Source organism: Sturnira hondurensis, unplaced genomic scaffold (genome assembly GCF_014824575.4).
Source record: "Sturnira hondurensis isolate 20B ecotype Veracruz unplaced genomic scaffold, ASM1482457v3 Scaffold0018728, whole genome shotgun sequence".
NCBI classification, from domain to species: Eukaryota; Metazoa; Chordata; class Mammalia; order Chiroptera; family Phyllostomidae; genus Sturnira; species Sturnira hondurensis.
In genome coordinates, this window is record NW_028091359.1 from 6,537,804 (window position 1) to 6,555,413 (window position 17,610).

The 17,610-nt window shown below is 39.8% G+C and overlaps 2 protein-coding genes across 3 annotated transcripts in view; one reads left to right on the forward strand and one right to left on the reverse strand.

Moving 5' to 3' along the window:
* Positions 1-1,115: 1,115 nt before the first annotated feature.
* On the reverse strand, positions 1,116-8,099 carry DDX5 (DEAD-box helicase 5). The gene is made up of 14 exons (XM_037070225.1): positions 8,007-8,099; positions 7,483-7,668; positions 6,145-6,310; positions 5,690-5,786; positions 5,467-5,600; positions 5,310-5,375; positions 4,940-5,081; positions 4,687-4,847; positions 4,405-4,577; positions 3,946-4,056; positions 3,664-3,725; positions 3,514-3,573; positions 2,040-2,264; positions 1,116-1,823 (listed from the first exon to the last, which is right to left on the reverse strand). The coding sequence occupies exons 2-14, from the start codon at positions 7,524-7,526 to the stop codon at positions 1,420-1,422; spliced, it is 1,845 nt and encodes a 614-aa protein (XP_036926120.1). The 5' UTR covers positions 7,527-7,668; positions 8,007-8,099; the 3' UTR covers positions 1,116-1,419.
* A 65-nt stretch (positions 8,100-8,164) lies between these two features.
* The window catches only part of CEP95 (centrosomal protein 95), a 37,911-nt gene continuing 28,465 nt past the window's right edge, over positions 8,165-17,610 (forward strand). For both annotated transcript variants that reach the window (XM_037070222.1, XM_037070223.1), the window contains exons 1-5: positions 8,165-8,586; positions 10,273-10,401; positions 11,154-11,261; positions 14,381-14,491; positions 17,265-17,370. In XM_037070222.1, coding sequence (XP_036926117.1) covers positions 8,568-8,586; positions 10,273-10,401; positions 11,154-11,261; positions 14,381-14,491; positions 17,265-17,370 — 473 coding nt within the window. In that variant the 5' untranslated portion in view covers positions 8,165-8,567. The remainder of the gene's footprint in view (positions 8,587-10,272; positions 10,402-11,153; positions 11,262-14,380; positions 14,492-17,264; positions 17,371-17,610) is intronic.

Below are 17,610 nucleotides of genomic sequence, written 5' to 3' on the forward strand. Positions count from 1 at the left end.
ATATGTAATAAATACTCCCACCTACCCTGAAAGCTTTTGTCATAACCAATTTGACCATGCTAATTTAAAACTGTTACTAGAGGTTGATCAGTTTTCGATGTATTCCTAAAAATACCATTTCCCCTCCCCCCTACAGAATTCCATTATTTTAGAGGTAAGGCATGAAAACCAGTTAAGACCCCCCATTTAATATTCAGAATTTCTCAATACCTCCCCCTCTCCTGACAAAAGAACATGTTTGTATCACTCTGGGAAGACACAAACCTACTTCTAAGCCATTATTTAAGTATTAGGATTGGTGGTGAGCCAAAGTTAAATGTAGAGCCACTGCCTGTATCTTTCTAGCAATAAACCCATGTTGACCCAAGACTTATTAGTCACTGTGCTTCTGGTTATGTTGCTTTCTCTTGGTTAACCATTAATTTTGATGAGGACTTCTTGTGTGTTCAAATATAATTACAACTTCACTTTTAAGTGCTCCTGAGGTCCCTGGATTACTGCAAAGACATTCAATGCCTCTGTCTTAATAGAGCCCGGAAGCATGTGGAGACTACAATCTGTTTATAACCTGCACCAAGAACACTGAAAAATGAAAATTTCTCCTGCCAACCACATCTTAAGAACCAAGAAATCTTAGTTTTGCCCACATTCCAGTAATTCACAACAGAGCCAAGAACATGAGTATAACCTTTGGGAGACCAAGTTATTCAGAACTTTTAAGTGATAAATTTTGCAAGAGGAATAGCCATCCAAGCCATCCAGGTTCTCTTATTAACCAGTTTGAAAATAATGAATTTTTTTTATTACACAGTGCCCTGTAACACTACATAATGAAAAATATTAGTTGACTTCCTATCTTTTATTTTCAGTTCACCATTCTGCAAACAGGCTATTACATGACTCATGTCAGGAGGTACTGATAAAATGCCATTCAGCCTGAAATCAATCTCATTTTAATTCTTGCAATATGAACAGATCTTCTGATCTCCCCACTTCCCAAAACTAAGTATGGTAATTAAAAGCAGTTTAGTTTTTGATTAAAAAAAAAAAAAGACCACCTAAGCAAAGTTTTACAGGATGTTAGATATGTAAAATAAAGTACAATTTCCACTTAATTCAGTCTTCAAATATTTTTTATTGGAAGGCCATGCACTGCCTTCATTCATTGTATTTCAAATCACTGTACATTTACTTTTGTGAAAACACTGCCTGCATTTTCTAGTACAAAAAAAACCTAAAAATTGTTTCAGGAATGTAGAGAAATATCCAACTTAAATAGCGAAAAAGTGCACCATAATCACTGCTGCACTGCAGTCATTTCTGCATTTCCCATGTTTCTTAAATAACTATCTTGTCTGGTAACACACAATATAAAGAGCAATTATGAAAAACAGACATTTACATATACTTTCTAAAGTCTTATTGAGAATATCCTGTTGGCATTGGATAACCAATCATAGGTGCAGCTGCAGTAGCAGGATATGCATATGCCTGTTGGTTCATACCATTGTGCATATTTGGAACATTACTTCCATATTGCTGAGTGCTATCATAACCATTCTGGTAAGTCCCTGTTGGATTACCAGTCCTAAAACTGGTCTGTATACCAGCAGACACAAAATTACTTCCAAAACTCCCATTGGTGTAATTGGTAGCACTGTAAACACCATTCTGGGTTTTTGCCCCAAAATCTCTCTTAAGCAGACTAGAGTAACCCCTGTCATAATTTTCCCTGTCTCTAAAGGTATTAAATCCACCCCTTTTGCCCGCAGAGTATCTGTCCCGACGGTCATCCTTCATGCCACCTCTACCCCTGGAACGACCTGTCAAGAAAAAAAAATTGCAAGCTGATTATTTCTGTAGCACAAATAATTTTTAACAAACGGAGTAAGGTAGCTCTTATTCACTGTAGATATAGAGTATTTCAACTTGTGTCCTGTTGAAGGTTTTTACTCACCTGCCAATTCTATTTAAATGGTTTTGCATACAATTACGTGACATAAAACCACCAACCTTTCTTATTTCAAAATTAATCTTACCTGAACCTCTGTCTTCAACCAACTGAAGCAACTTGGGATTAATTGCCTGATTAGCTTCACGAAGCACAGAGATAAGGTCGCTCACTTGCTTTATGTTATTAGGTGTAAAGAAAGTGTAGGCTGTGCCTGTTTTGGTACTGCGAGCAGTTCTTCCAATTCGATGAATATAATCCTCTGAGGAGTTAGGGTAGTCATAATTGATGACAAATTTCACATCTTCCACATCTGTAAGGTGTTGCAGTGTGGCAAAATAGCAATGTACAGAGTTTTGCACACCACAACAGCCAGACCAAAAATAAAAAGTTAGACAATTGTATTCCCAAGAAGGTACGGGCTGCAAAAAATACAGTTAAAATGGTTATCCATTCCCTGCAGGAATACCATTGGAGCTTTAAAAATAAAAATTTTAAAGAAAGCACAAGTCATTTGTGTCTTATTTACCCACCCAATGAATGATAGAACCTGTCAGAAAGATGTGTATTCCCTAACACATTCCCACATGAGCAAGTCCCCTTATAGATCATCAAGTGACATCTGAATGCTTCTGTGCAGTAGGGCCACTTAAAGGTTCACAGCAACCTCTTCATGTGCTCATTTTGAGGACCTTCAAACAAAAAGGTACACGGTCCTTTTGCATTACTCTCTCATCAGATGTTCAAAATTCTGGCCACACTGCTTGTCTTGCCAAGACCTTACAACTGCAGCTGCAAGAAAAACATACCTGTCCCCCAAAAGTTGTTTTTATGCACTGTGTCTCGTCTAGGCAAGCGCTTCCAAGAAGCCAGGATTCACTTGAGAATGTGTCTCTCTCTGGCAGGTCTCGACATGACGACTACTGTGTAGGTGAGGGAGGAACTTTCAAAGCATTGCTTTTCTTTTCCCACTGATTAAGTGTGGGAAGTTGCTCCTGCTCTAGAGCTCATGTGCCAGTACTCACCAATTTGTAAAAGGCTTATAGTACCTTTTAAAGCTGCTCTCTCCATTTCAAACTTGAACAAAAATTTCACTGAACATTGAAGTTTGGAAGTAAGTATTTCTTCGACATTTCAGCAAACTCACTGAAACTCAAAGACTCACAGATCACAGCAAACAGTCAAACAATGCTGTACCATGGCAGTCATGCAAAGCATGGGACAGAAGAAATACCACGGCAATGAACTGTGAGGATAACTTCCAGTTCCCCCCGGAGAGAACAGTTTACGTGGCAGAGGTGGTATGTTCTGCCTTTTGAAGATTACTGGCACACTTTCAGCTTTTCACCTCTCTAATCGACTGGAAGCAGCCAGCCGATCACTAGTCCTCCATCCCCCTCGAGTCCTCCGATTGTCATGCCTAGGCCTTGCCACAAAGACTGCACCTTTATATGAAAAAAAACTTAGAAAAAATGCAGAGGTTAAAGAAAGCAATAAACTTTCTTTAAAAATTATTTGGAGATCTTCTGGAAAACCAAGCCATGAATCGAGTTTGTACTAACCTAGCCCTCTGGAGGCCACATCTGTAGCAATCAGAATAGGAGCTTTTCCATGTTTGAATTCTGCAAAACAAGGCATATATACATGATCACTAGTCTGAGCAAAATCCTTTGGGGTGAGGGAGAGTACAAATCTTCATTTGAAATACTTACCATTTAGAACCCAGTCACGTTCCTGTTGACTCTTATCACCATGGATACCCATGGCAGGCCACCTATTTTTGAATAAAGTTGTATTAGTGACCGACACTTAACTGATAGATTTTAGTTTAGCATTCATGCCATTTTAGTCACAGATCCCTCCAATTTCACCTCAAAAGTTATCGTTTTTCCTACGCTACCACAGAACTCAAATCCATTACTCCTGACTTAAGTTTGCCCTCCCGCTAAATTCAGCTCTTAAACATCTGCTCCAACAGAGGAAGCCCAACATACCCATCTCTCCTCATTTTTCTAGTAAGTTCATCACATCTTCGTTTGGTTTCAACAAAGACAATGGTTTTATTCTCCTTCTCACTCATAATTTCTTCCATCAGACGGATAAGCCTTAAAAAGAAAAAAATTGTACATTTTAAAAGAAATCCACGGTGTGACCACAAATTTATGGTCAATGTACCTGACTACAAACCAAAAAGGAATCCCTACTTAACATTAATAACCACTCATCAAGCAATTTTACCTTTGACCCTTAAAAAAAAAACCACAGGACACCAGAGTTCCTTTTCCTACAGGAATACTATACAGCCAATTATCTGAATGAAGCAAGAATTTTCAGAAAGACTGACAAGCTCATTTTAGATTAACATACTCAGATTGTACCCAACTAAGTTGCTTTTAAAATAACCTATGAAACTGACACTCAACTCACACTGCAATTGTTTTTGTATAACTTACTTTTCATCCTTTTCTACGTCATGACACACATCCACAATCTGAAGAATGTTGTGGTTTGCACTCAGTTCCAGTGCACCAATGTTTATATGAATATAGTCTTTCAGGAAATCTTCAGCAAGCTGTCTCACTTCTTTTGGCCAAGTTGCACTCCACATAAGGGTTTGCCTGTCAGGCTAAAAAAGTTTGGATTTAAAAAAGAAAACAACAACAACAACAAAAAAACCCACCTTGTATTCTATGAATGAATTTAAAGCCAAGTTTGAAGAAATAAAGAGCATTTACTCTTATCTGATCCACAATCTTCCTTATTTGGGGTTCGAAGCCCATATCAAGCATTCTATCTGCTTCATCAAGGACAAGATAGGTGGTTCTTCTCAGATTTGTTTTCCCACACTCTAAAAAGTCAATCAGTCTTCCAGGAGTTGCAATACAGATTTCCACACCTTCAATTAAACACATAAATATAACTAAGAGTTCTGGAACTTTTTAGTACCAATGACAAAGAGACCCCCCCCCAAACCTTTTTGTTACACACCTCTCTCCAAATCACGTATTTGTGGTCCCTTGGGAGCACCACCATAGATGCAAGTGGACTTTAATCGACATGCTCTACAATACTCAGCAGCTACTTGCTGCACCTGTTGGGCCAGTTCCCGAGTCGGTGCCAGCACCAAGCACTAAGAGAAACAGAAAAGTGAAATAGCTTTTAGCAGAATCCTTGGTCCTAATTTTGCACAAATTGTTGTTATACTAGCAAATAACAAGCTCCAACTAGATTGGATAAGACAATATCTCTGTATGAAACTACCACAAGCCACCTTTTGTTATATATTCTGCAAGTCACTACATTTAATTCTAAGCCAAATATTGAAAAAGAGGATAAAAATATATATATATATACTTACAATAGGCCCATCACCTCTCTCTAGGAATGGCTGGTGATTGATGTGGACAATGGCAGGCAGCAAATACTATTCAGGGATGAGACAACAGAAGTTATATTAAAATAACCCTGTCTTCCTTCTATTTCTTTTAAGTATCTCAAAACTCCTCCCAACTTACAGATAATGTTTTTCCAGATCCAGTCTGTGCCACTCCAACCATATCTAATCCACTTAGAGCAACTGGCCATCCCTGAGCTTGAATAGCAGTGGGTTCAGTGAAGTTCTGTCTTGCAATTACGTCCATGATGTTTGCTGTAATTAGCAGCAATTTAGAGAAATTAACAATGCCAAGAGAAAAAAGAAATTAAGAGAGAGAGAGAAAACTCAAAATTGGCACTTACCAGGGAAGTTTGCTTCATAGAAATTCAGAACTGGCTTTGGGCAGTTGTGACCTCTCACTGTAATTTCCTTGCTTCTTCTGTATGTCTCCACCTCTTGCTACAAAAACAAATAATCTAGTTAAGTTTTATGACAACCTCCCCTTATTAAATATGCAAAGAGTAAGCCCCTAAACTTATAATTCATTAGGCACTTTCATAGGGCCAATTTAAATCAGGACCCACGTATGAAAACCCTACATGGCCCCCCAAATGTTATGCCTAAATAAAAATTCAAAGCCATCTGTTTCCTAAAGTGAGTAACATTTCTCCCACAAGAAGTCAGAAAGCATGAATTTCCCACAATTCCGTCTTTGCAAGACATTTTCTGATCGGGTTTTGATTACTGTTAAAACCTGATCAGACTTATTTACTGTAGTCATTGTTGAGTTAACTTGAAGCCACATGAAATTACTCACAGCTGTGCGCCTGGCCAAATCAGGGTGTTCTTGATAAAAATTCTTCTCAAATTTGGGCAGCTCATCAAGATTCCACTTCTTTTTAACTAGTTTCTCCCCAGGGTTTCCAAACTTCTTTCCCGATAGAGGACCTGCTCTACTTCCTCCAAATCGAGGTGCACCAAACCTGAAATTAAAACACAAACTTACACTTCCAAACGTCCACATAGGGGTTTATAAACACACTAATTTACCATCCCTTGGCACACCCTAAAGATCGATGAAAAGACTCCCAGAAGCTTTACAATATAGCGTTGTTCTTAGTGACTATTCTCCAACCAGCTAAGAGCACCTCAGGTTTCATTTTCCCATCGTCCCAAATACACACAAAGTCAACGAAGCTAATAGCCCAGGATTTATCAGGTCGGAAACCCGCTGTTCAAAGACCAAAGGCTCTGATTACAAGCACATCCGCTTGTGGATACCCGTCTTTCCCGCAAGCTTAGGAATTAAGTATCTGGGAGAGGGACAATACAAGATGGGAGGAGCCTAACAGCGATGTTATTTACCAGCTGTTTTCAAGCCAAGGCGCCGTAATTTTAACGGCTAACGGGCAGCACAGGCCGTGACAGCAGAGTAAGCACAGTAGCGGTCTTGGGGACACTTGATCGAGTAGGGGGATCCCGGGGAAGGGCGCCGGATCAAGGTAACGAAATTACATAAAGTGCGGAAAAGGAGGAGGAGCTGGCAACTACCGGGGGAGGAGTCCCGGCCCGGGCGGAGTCGGCCGGGCGGCGTTCCTGCTGGGGCGGCGCTTCCCCTTTGTCTCGCATTTCTCTCTGCGCCACATTTTCTCGACGCTGCCATTTTGAGCTCCTCCGCCGGGCGGGGTAACAAAGGCGCCGCCATGTCCGAGAGCGGCATTTTGTACCTGCGGCTCAGGCACATGGCCGATTTCTGAGGGGACGGCCACCCCCTCTGTCCTAATCTCATTAATGCCATTGGAGGCGGCCCTCTCGGCCCCCACAGAATTTCCGGGGCCCCTAAAACACCTTTCCAAAGATAGCTCCTAACAGCGGCGGCTTTGCCTGCCTCGAAGTTTTCCTACCCTCGCAATACATCCTTCCGAATTTTCCCCACAGCTGTTAAGTCACCGAGGTCCCGAAACCTTTTCCCAAAAAGATGAGATTAAAGGAAAAATCTGCCAATTTTAGGCAAATATCGAAATAACGCAAACCCTTAACAGGAGAGACCCAAAAGTAGACTGAAAAACTAGGTTCCCATCGCCACCCACCCCTCGTTACCACAGACCTCCCATCCCCCACCCACCAGGCCTGACAGGTCTGTTCTCACACTCACCCTCGATCCCGGCCGCGGTCTCGGTCACTCGAATAACCCGACATGGCGTCAATGATTGCGGTTGGCGGGGAAAGAAGTGGAGAGAAATCAGGTGCGACGAGTCGCTGGAAGTGGCCTCGGCGACAGCGAAGCCTTGCGGGGGCGGCAGCGGCGGGGTGACGGCGACTAAAAGGACGAACTGCTCCCCTAAAGACCGGTGGAAATGAATGAGGTGCCGGCCGCGTCCCGGCTGCCGGTTTTATAGTCTGGACCGCCTCCTCCGCCGCAGAGAATGCTGGGAGCTGCTCTATGACCTAATCACCCCGCCCTTGCGCAGAGGCCGCAACGCCCGCCGACATTCCGGAATCCGCCATGTTCCCGCCCCTGCCCCCACCTGCGACCCCTCCCTCAGATTCGCCCGTTTTGTTTTGTGGGGGTTTTTTGCCCCTTGATGGTTGGGCCCACCCACCACTACAGTGCCTCAGCCTGCACTCTCTTGACTTCACCTTCTTCTCGTCTTTCCATACTTCGAAGAACCTACCCACCCTTTTTCAGGTCCAGCCCAGGCGATAAGATGGCCAAGACAGGCTGACCTATTCAGACCACTAGGAGTTGTTTACGTCTTACAAACAGCCTTCCCCCACCCGAACCCAACGAGTCGAGGAGGAGGAGCCTGACTTGTCGCGTGGCTGCCCCGCCCACCGGGTGAGGCGGCCGCACTACTTTCTCAGTTGGAGTCAGCGGAGGAACACAAGACAAAAAGCCCACGGGAAGCTCCGTGATCGTGCCCCGGGAGCCCGGCGGGCGCTGCTGGCTGACCCACACTGTCAAATTTACACACCTGACAGTGCCTTAGCACGATCGTGCCGGAGACTAGAATCTAAAGCCCCCAAACTGCTGCCTCGGCTCGAGCTGCCAAAGGAAGTGCTCTGATGACCAATCAGCAGCGAGAAGCCGTTTTAACATTCCTCCCTCTTTCACCCCTCCTTTCCTGCACTTTCGTTTAGTTCTCCCTCTCTGCTGTGGTGTCTGCGCCGAACGGCCCTTCCAGGACACCGTCCCCGGCGCGCCCAGCTCGGAGCCTGGCGGCGCCCTTCCTCCACGACATGGCTGGCTCTGAGGCTGGTGAGTGTCGGCCTGGAGCCCGGGTGTGTGTGGACTGGAGCCTTCGAAGTCCCCGATCTCCCCCACCCCCGCCCGTTTTATCTCCGGCAGCCTCAACTAAGTTTGGCTTGTGACAGATACCCGGTCATAGTGGGCGGGTTCTCTGGATAGGGTCTCGTAGCCCTGCTCTCTTTCCGATGGGAGGCCGTCGAGTGCGGTTTTGGGATGGGGGAGAGAAGGCCCTGCTACTAGTACGTCCGCATTTTGGCTGCAAAAGGCAGTCGTGAAGTTTCTTGCCCGCACTGGTATCCAGCCATTGTCAGGGTGCTCTCTGCTCTTGCATTGTGGGGATTGAGGTTGTACATGCATCTGCCTTTTGAGAAATGACACCCCTTAAGATTCATTGATGCCCCGCTGAAGTATTGGTAACGAATTTTTCTCTTCAGTGCCCTCTAGAGAAACTGGCTTTGTCCAGCATCAGTTTTGAAAAGCGAATTGATTTGGTTGTCTAGGACGCTTTCATCCTTTTCTCCATGACAGCATTCAAACTAATTGCCACGGTTGGGTCATCTGTGAGAAATGGACACGGTGGGGGGTGGGGAGAGGGAGACAATGTACATTGAAGAGGCGCCCACACACATTGTTTCTGGGAAAAGGGATAGAAGGTGCCTTCAACATAAAATCACACATGTCTAGAACATATTGAAAGTAATCGAATACAGAATAAAAGAACTTTTCCCTTTAACCACCAATCACTTCAGGGAACACATGTCTCAAGACAGGCTAATTGCAACAAAATGGGGACAAGAAACCTAAACAATATTGGTAATTGCTAATTATGAATCTAGGTACTTTTTGTGTGTATTTTTCATATACTCTTTAATATAACCATATTATATATATATATATATATATACATATACATATATATATATATATTAAACTAAAAAGGCCCTGGCTGATATAGCTAAGTAGATTGAGCATGGGTCTGGGAACCAAAGCATCACCAGTTCGATTCCCAGTCAGAGCACATGCCTGGGTTGCAGGCCATGTAGGGGGCACACCAGAGGCAACCACACATTAATGTTTCACTCCCCCTCTTTCTCCCTCTCTCCCTCCCTCCCTAAAAATAAATAAAATCTTTAAAAACTAAAAGTAAATAGTGCACTAGTGTTGGAATCATTACTCCAACTTTGTAACAGCCTAAGTTAATCGCCACTTAATTTGGGCACCAGAGAAATTCTGACTTGCACAAGATAATTAGGTAAAAACATGACTAATGCAACTGGGAATTTGAAGCATCATTCATTAATTAGTTTCTAGTAGCCGTAGCCTCAGAATATCATTAACAAGCCACCTTGTTTGGGACATAATATTCCTGTTTACTTATAAATGTCTTAAATAAAAACACCTAAATATGGCTTGTAAAATAAGAACTTCAGTAAATAACTTAAGATTTTAGGTTGCAACAGTGAAAATTGGATTTGCATCATATTTTCGACTGCACTGGAATTATAGTAGTCTGAAAGACATTCCAAGATCTTTTCAAAAATGTTGCCTAGGAGAGCCTTTGAAATTATAATCAATTCCTTATCTTCTACAGAGTTCAAAGTCTGTTTTGTGAGGATTTTTTTTCTAATGTATATATGACTTTTTCTAGTGCTGTTTAATATTTAAGGCTGAACTTTTCCCCTTCTTTCCCAACAGAGTGGGTAACTGTTGCCAATAACCTTCTCCTGAAATGTCACATACACCTGAGGATACATGAACTAGAAGACTGTGATGCTAATGTATTTATTGCACTTTATCAATCTATTTTAGGAGAAAAAGTACCAGGTAAGGGTATTAAAAAGTGGGAGTAATAATATTTATACTTTAAGCCAGAAGTTACCAGTGCCTTTAGTTAGAACCTGGGGTATTTATAAAATCGTGAATTTTCTCTTTGTCTACATCTTATATTAAATTATTGGGTTCACTTCTTTAATGAATACCTTATGAGACTAAGCCATAATTACTGCCTTGGTCAAATCAGTTTGACTAGTCTTAGTCATCACTGTTTAATCTAATCATGCTAAATGCCTTGTGAAAGTCATACCTTTATGTAAATGTACCTCCAAAAGTTCTAAAATTGAGTGGAACTTAGAAACTTGTTGGGTCCTCTTACTTAACCAATGTTATGGATAAGAATTAGTGTTTGCACTGTATTCCTGGACATTCAATAACCCTCCTTTCACACCTGTTGTAGGTCTTTTTCTCTTGTGGAAAGCAGTCCACAATTATTGGTTCAAGTCTCACCTCATCTCCTTGAATTTAGGGATCTCTTTATCTTCCTTTAGCATGGTGCTTAGGAAGAGCATGTTCATATATTTATTCAACTATATTCACTCAAAAATACACAGCCAATAAAGATTCTGCTGTGTGGAATTCAGGCTCTATTAACTTTTTTTGTACTTAAAAAAAAACCTTTATTTCTGTTTGGGCAGAGCTTACTTTTGTAGCAGTTGACTTACTCAGAAGCCTGATCAGAGACAGATAGATGAAAACTTGGACCCTTGTAGATGCAAAATTATGTAGCTTTTTCCCCACAGACCTCATAGCTAGTCCCAGAAGTCAAGAGGATGAAGCCCACAATGTCCAAGCAGTAATTGATTCTCTGGCCTTGGATTACCTGCAGGTCAGCTTGTCTCACATAACAGGTTGGTATATACTTAACCATCAGATAATTTTGCATTTCACTAACATAACTTATTAGGTAGAACCCTAGACATTATTAGCCAAATGAGTAATCTTATGAAGTGTAGACCAAATGGCAAGATTGAGCCCAGCCAGTTGACTGAGTATAATTAAGGCAGCCACCCTTAAGAGCTTTTCACAGGAGAGACAAACATTGAGTTTGATGGATCTGGGTCAGAGTCCTAGCAGATAGTTTGAAGTGTGATTTTATTGTCGTTGTTGTTATTTTAAAGCTATCATGCTGCTTATTTGTAGTAGCTAAAAATTAGAAATACCTGCCCTGGTTGGTGTAGCTCAGTGGATTGAGGGCGGTCCTGGGAACCAAAGGACCAAGGTTCGATTCCCAGTCAGGGCACATGCCTGGGTTGCAGGCCAGTTCCCAGCAGGGGATGCATGAGAGGCAACCATACATTGATATTTCTCTCCCTCTCTCCTTTCTTTCCCCTCTAAAAAGATAAATAAATAAAATCTTAGAAACACCTAAACATCCATTAATGGCAACAGATTAGTGGTAGCAGCATAGAGGGAACTACTCAGCAGCTGTAAAAGGTCATTGATGATGCTCTTCATGTACAATGTTCCACGTTAGTGAAACAATCTCCAATGTATGTTGTGTGAGGAAAATGTGTAGTTACAATGGTAATGTGCAGTTACAATGGTAATGTGCATTTATAAATACAAAGGTAGAGAGAATGTATGATGTATATGCAATTGATTTCAATCTCTTCTAGATTGTATAAGCTTATACAAGAAGCTTATACAAGAAACCTGTAATACTGATTATCTCCAATAAGAAGAACTTAAGGGCTACAGGACAAGGGAGGAATGAATCTTTCCAATGGTTTTTCATTGTATACCTTTTGTATTTTTTGAATATTGAATTGTGAATATATTACCTATTCAAAATAAATAGAACTGTACATTATTTTTGAGCCTTTTGCAAAATAGAGTAAATTATTTCCAGCTAACAAACAGAGGGAATCTTGGAGACTTGAAACTGTTCTTAAATCATTAAGAGGAGGTAAGGTTTATACTATTGATCTATTCTTTGACAGTAGTTAAAGAAAGTACATGTTAATCAGTAGGTCATTTACTAATTTTAATTTGATATTGACAAGAACAGATTTTTGCAAAAATACTGTCTTAAGATTCTGAGTACGGTTCTAGTTGAGTAAATGTGATTAATTAATTTGGAGATTATTCATTTTGAGGAATAATCCTGGGGGTCCTCCCCTGTTCTTTTGCAATTTAGAATGGCTTTATCACTGGTGCAGGGCAATTTCTGGTATTTGCGCTTTTTAAACATAGTAAGGTCATGTCTGCTTATAGAACTTTTTGTAGAGCTTCCCTTGATAACTCACACCTATCCCATGAAAAGTTGCAACACTCTTTACCTTGTCCAGTAGCCTGCAGAACAGCTTTTTACTCCTTTATTTTACTTAAATCAGCTTCCGATACACCGTGAAGCGCTCCATTCCGGCAGGCAGTCCTTGTTGCTAGGTTGGCAGAGTGTGCTCCCCATCCTGGAAAGAAAGTCCTGAGTACGCCCTTGGGGTATACTGGTATATCTTGTTAAGCCAGAAAAGCATAAAGCTTAAAAACAAGATTTCTATTTAGTTTAAACACAAAAAAATCTGTCAAACATTGTTTGACTAGCAGCAATGCAAAACATTAAGTTTCCGGTTTAGGTTTGTTTTGCATCAGGACCAAAGTTATAAATGGCTAGGTTCCCTTAAAGATCAAGGTTTTACTCTGCTTGTTCCTTGAGTTTCTCAAGAATTCAGTTTGTTTATATCTGTTGATTGGAGTCTATTTTATGGGACATTTAACATCTCAAGTTTCCATGCTTTTACAAACCCATTACTTGTCAGTATTTAACTTAACATTTATTAAAAATCTGTCATGGATTAGGTGATCTGCTAAGTATTGTTTAAAGGTTAATTTCTGGGCATAAAGTGGATGTGGGGGAGATGAAGCTGGAGAGGTTGGATATGATGTGAGATTAAAAAGAGTTTTATATGTTGGGAGCTATGGATGGTTTTTAATCCAAAAAAGGGGTATGATCTATACAAAGTAAATAGGAATTAACAAATTTGAAAAAAAATTAGGAAATCCTGATGAAAGTATTCCAACAAATTTGATTGTTTTCTTTTTATATTTCTTTTTTTAAAAACACTTTTTAAAAGATTTTATTTAGAGGGGAAGGGAAGGAGAGAGGGTAAGAAATATCAATGTATGATTGCCTCTTGAGGGGAAGGGAAGGAGAGAGGGTGAGAAATATCAATGTATGGTTGTCTCCTACACATCCCCTGAGGGCACTGGCCTGCAACCCAGGCATGTGCCCTGACTGGGAATTGAACTGCGATCCTTTGGTTCACAGACCCGCACTCAATCCACTGATTGAGGGCTTTATATTTCTTTACTGCCATTGTCTTCATAACAAACCACCATCTAGAATTAGGATTCCAAAATCTGAAAGTGTCTCTCCTTCCATATATTTTTTTAACTAGCCAAATAAAGTTCTGCTTAGCTATTTCTTACTTTGGTATAAATATTATCAGAGGATATTTTCTTAAGTCTATTTTGCTTCTTGATAAAGGAAGAAATATGTCGATTAATTATCAAGCAACATATTCAAGACTACCCCTTCTGTGTCTTCAGATACACTTAGGCATCAGGAAATTGATGTGAGTACAGTTGACCCTTGAACAACATGGGTTAGAAGTGCCAACTCTCGCACAGTCAAAAATTCATGTATAACATAAGTTGGCCTTCCACATATGTGGATTCTCAACCACGGATAGAAAGTACTGTTTTTGAACACGGTTGGTTGAATTCTTGGATACAAAATCTTGGGAATACAGATGGCTGACTGTATATTTATTGAAAAAAGTATGCATAAGTGGATCCACACAGTTCAAACCTGTGTTGCTCAGAGTCAACTGTATTACATTGTTTTTCCTGGGTTAGTTTATAACCCTTAGATCTTGAACAGTATTTTCACAGTGCTATATTCATTTCAAAATTATGAGGCTTTTGATTTCTTGGTTAAATTTTTAATAGCTTTGTGTTATGTGTCCAGGAGAAAATATAGTGAAAGGAGATAAAGAATCTATTAAGAATCTCCTGGAAATATTTGATGGGCTGTTGGAGTATCTTACAGAACACATCAGTGAAACATCTCATGAGAAAAGTAAGTTCAAGAATAGAAATTTGGTTTGGTTTATTTTTGTGTCCGTTTTTACCTTTTATATTTGTGCCTGTTTTTCTTCACAGGAATTAGAATTACTAAGACAGTATACCTGATAAGTTTAATACATTTCAATACATTGTCTAATACATTTCAATTCTTACTGTTCCAAGTGGTTGAAAACTATCCTAGACTGTCGTCATATCCTTTGTCAACTTGAATTTTACCTATAAATTACTTTAGTAAAATGTAATAGAAAGCTAAATTCTGGCTTAAATTGCTTAAGACATTCCTGCAAATTTCCTATGTCAGAATTGCCATTATAATTACAAACTTGGGTTTTGCTGTGTTATCAGAAGGAAGAATTGATATATTTCTCTCTTCAGCCTGTACTTTGGTTAGTGATAGCCTGCATATTTTTTATTTTACTCTTTAAGTAACCTTGTTTCTTAAATTATAACAATTTATTGGGTGAAATTTTTATGTTTTTTAATGATAATTAAAGATCAATATTGTCATATTATTTTCCAAAAGGGTTATGGTTATTCAAAGTAGATTAGCAGTGTAGAAGAGCTATTTATAATCTTTGGCTCAATAAATCCCATTTCTAGGGGTTTATCCTAGGGAAATTATACAAAAGAATGTTAGGTACTTAAAGGTCTTTATTAAAATGTTATTTATCATTGCAAGAAAAACCAAAACCCTATATGTCTTAACAATTTGAAATTGGTTAAGTAAACAATGCTGTATGTCATGGTTGGAATAATATATGACTCATTTAAGAATGGGTTTACTGTTGTAAAGTTATTCAAAGAAAGTTTCCAGCAGTAATAGCAATTAACATAAAATGTTAATATAAATCAAGACGAAAAAAATTGGGTAGGCTCATCATTCCTGTTTCTCACATTTTTGATGGTGACACCTGTGCTGTGATTTTAACATTTGAAGTTAACCCTAAACTCTTCAGTTAGAGATAGTTTTCTACCTTTATCCTTGTTCCTAAAACGGTTTAAAAGCATATATAAGTAAGCTCGGAAGGAAAGATTAAAGACATGTGTTTGAGTGTTTAATATATGTTACATCCCAACCTAGCTGCTCTGGGAAGACTCAAAGCTGCATGCCATATTTATTGCTCTCAAAGAAACCTATCCTCAAATGAGGGAGATAGCCATGAATGCATACAATAAAACCACTACAGGAGAATTGGGGAAGAGTGAATTCAAGGCTACCAGTGGTATTTTGATGTTCTGTGGCTTTTTAGTCATTTTTAGCTGCAAGATTAAGAGGTAGAAAAGTACCTCTAAGAGATTAATTTGGAAAATTATAATGAGAGCTACAGTTTTTACAATGTAGTGCTTAATTGCAGGTTCAGGAGGGATGATAGTTACCTAGCTGAGGATAGGGAAGTGGGGATGGTAGTAGTTAAATGCTGAGGGAGGGATCTTCCCATGGGAGGTTGGCAGTATGTAGAGAGCTTAGTGCTGCGAGGAGGGAGAGGGCCTCCCTGTGTAGTAGCACCTTAGTTGGACAGTGTTTTCTAAAGTCTGGCTGTTACCTTTGCAGGCCCAAGTTTATATGGCAGTATTCCCTAGAGCTGATCAGATTCTTCAAAACCCCAATTAATAAAGGGAATAAATGTTTATTATCACTAGTCATATCAGGTGTACAGAGCAGCTTCTTCCTGGTATCCGAGCTAGCATTTCACTTGCCACTGAAGAAAAAGGGGTTTGAAGGCAGACCATGAGCTCAGTGCTAATTGCCCCTCACTGTATGACTTCTAAGTTCTCTAAGCCTTAGTTTTCTCATCAAAACATCTTACACAGTTGTAAAAAAGGTTAAGTAGGTAGATATGCATAAACAGTTTGGCACCAGGCCTAGCTCAGAGTAAATGCACAATGACTGTTTAATGTTTTTAAAATATTTTAATATTTTTAAAATGTTGCTTGGCATAACTCCTGAAATCACTCCCCTTTTAAGTTAGAGTAAATGCACACAGCATTCTAATATTATTCAAATGGTGCTTGGCATAATTCCTGAAATCACTCCCCCTGATGAGTTAGTGCCTCTGGTGAAAGTATTCATCAGGTACGTTGGGGTAGAAAAAGGGTTGATACTACTAAGGAAAATGTTATCCAAGACTTGGTGTGGTCTGACTCTTAGTTAGAGATTGAAGTAGGCTGACACAGTAATTTTTTTCTGAACCCACACTCTAGTCATCTTGCCTCAGACATCCCTTACAAATAGAGAGGTATAAAGAATAATAAATGGCCCTGGCTGGTGTGGCTTAGTGGTTTGAGGCACTGGCCTGCGAACCAAAGGTTGTTGGTCCATTTCCCAGTCAGAGCACATTCCTGGGTTGCTGGCCAGGTCTTCAGTTGGGGACGTGCTAGAAGCAATCAGTCGATGTTTCTCTCGCACATTGATGTTTCTCTCCTCCTCTTCCTCTCTTCCCCTCTCTTAGAAAAATAAATTCTTTAAAAAATAATAATAAATAAATCCACCATCTAGCTTAAATAATAAAACATTGCTAATATAGTTATAAACCCTGCTTTAAGAGCATCACTTGTATTGTTCTTTGTTACCCTAATAACACATTCTGATTATAGGTAATGATTTGGTTCTAATTTTACTTTTGCAAGGGTCCAGTTTACCAGGAGGAATCGAGGGTGCTTTCCTGTTCTTACCTCTTCCCACCGGCTGTGTAGAAATAGTAGTGTATTAACTTGGGTTATTCTTGTTCTTTTTTTTTTTTTTTGTATATATCTATCCTAAACAGGTGAAACTGGACAGGGTTTTAAAGAATGTCATGGAGAAGAAACATTGGAAGAATCAGAAAGTACCAAAGGATCCAAATCATCATGGAAAAGAGTTTCTTTTGGAAGGTAGCACTCAATGTCTGTGACTTTAATCAAAAGAAGTTATACTTTTTCCTTCCCCTAAGAATTAAAATTGCATACAATATGCCAGTATGGCAGCAAAAAGGAAACAAAAAAACAAAGCTAATGTGAAAATTTTAATTTTTAAACCTCCCTGAGAAAGTTTTAAGAATCATGAGCTATATACAGTACTTAATTCTCAGCATTAGACACCTATTTATTTTTTAATTTTTCCATTGATCTTCA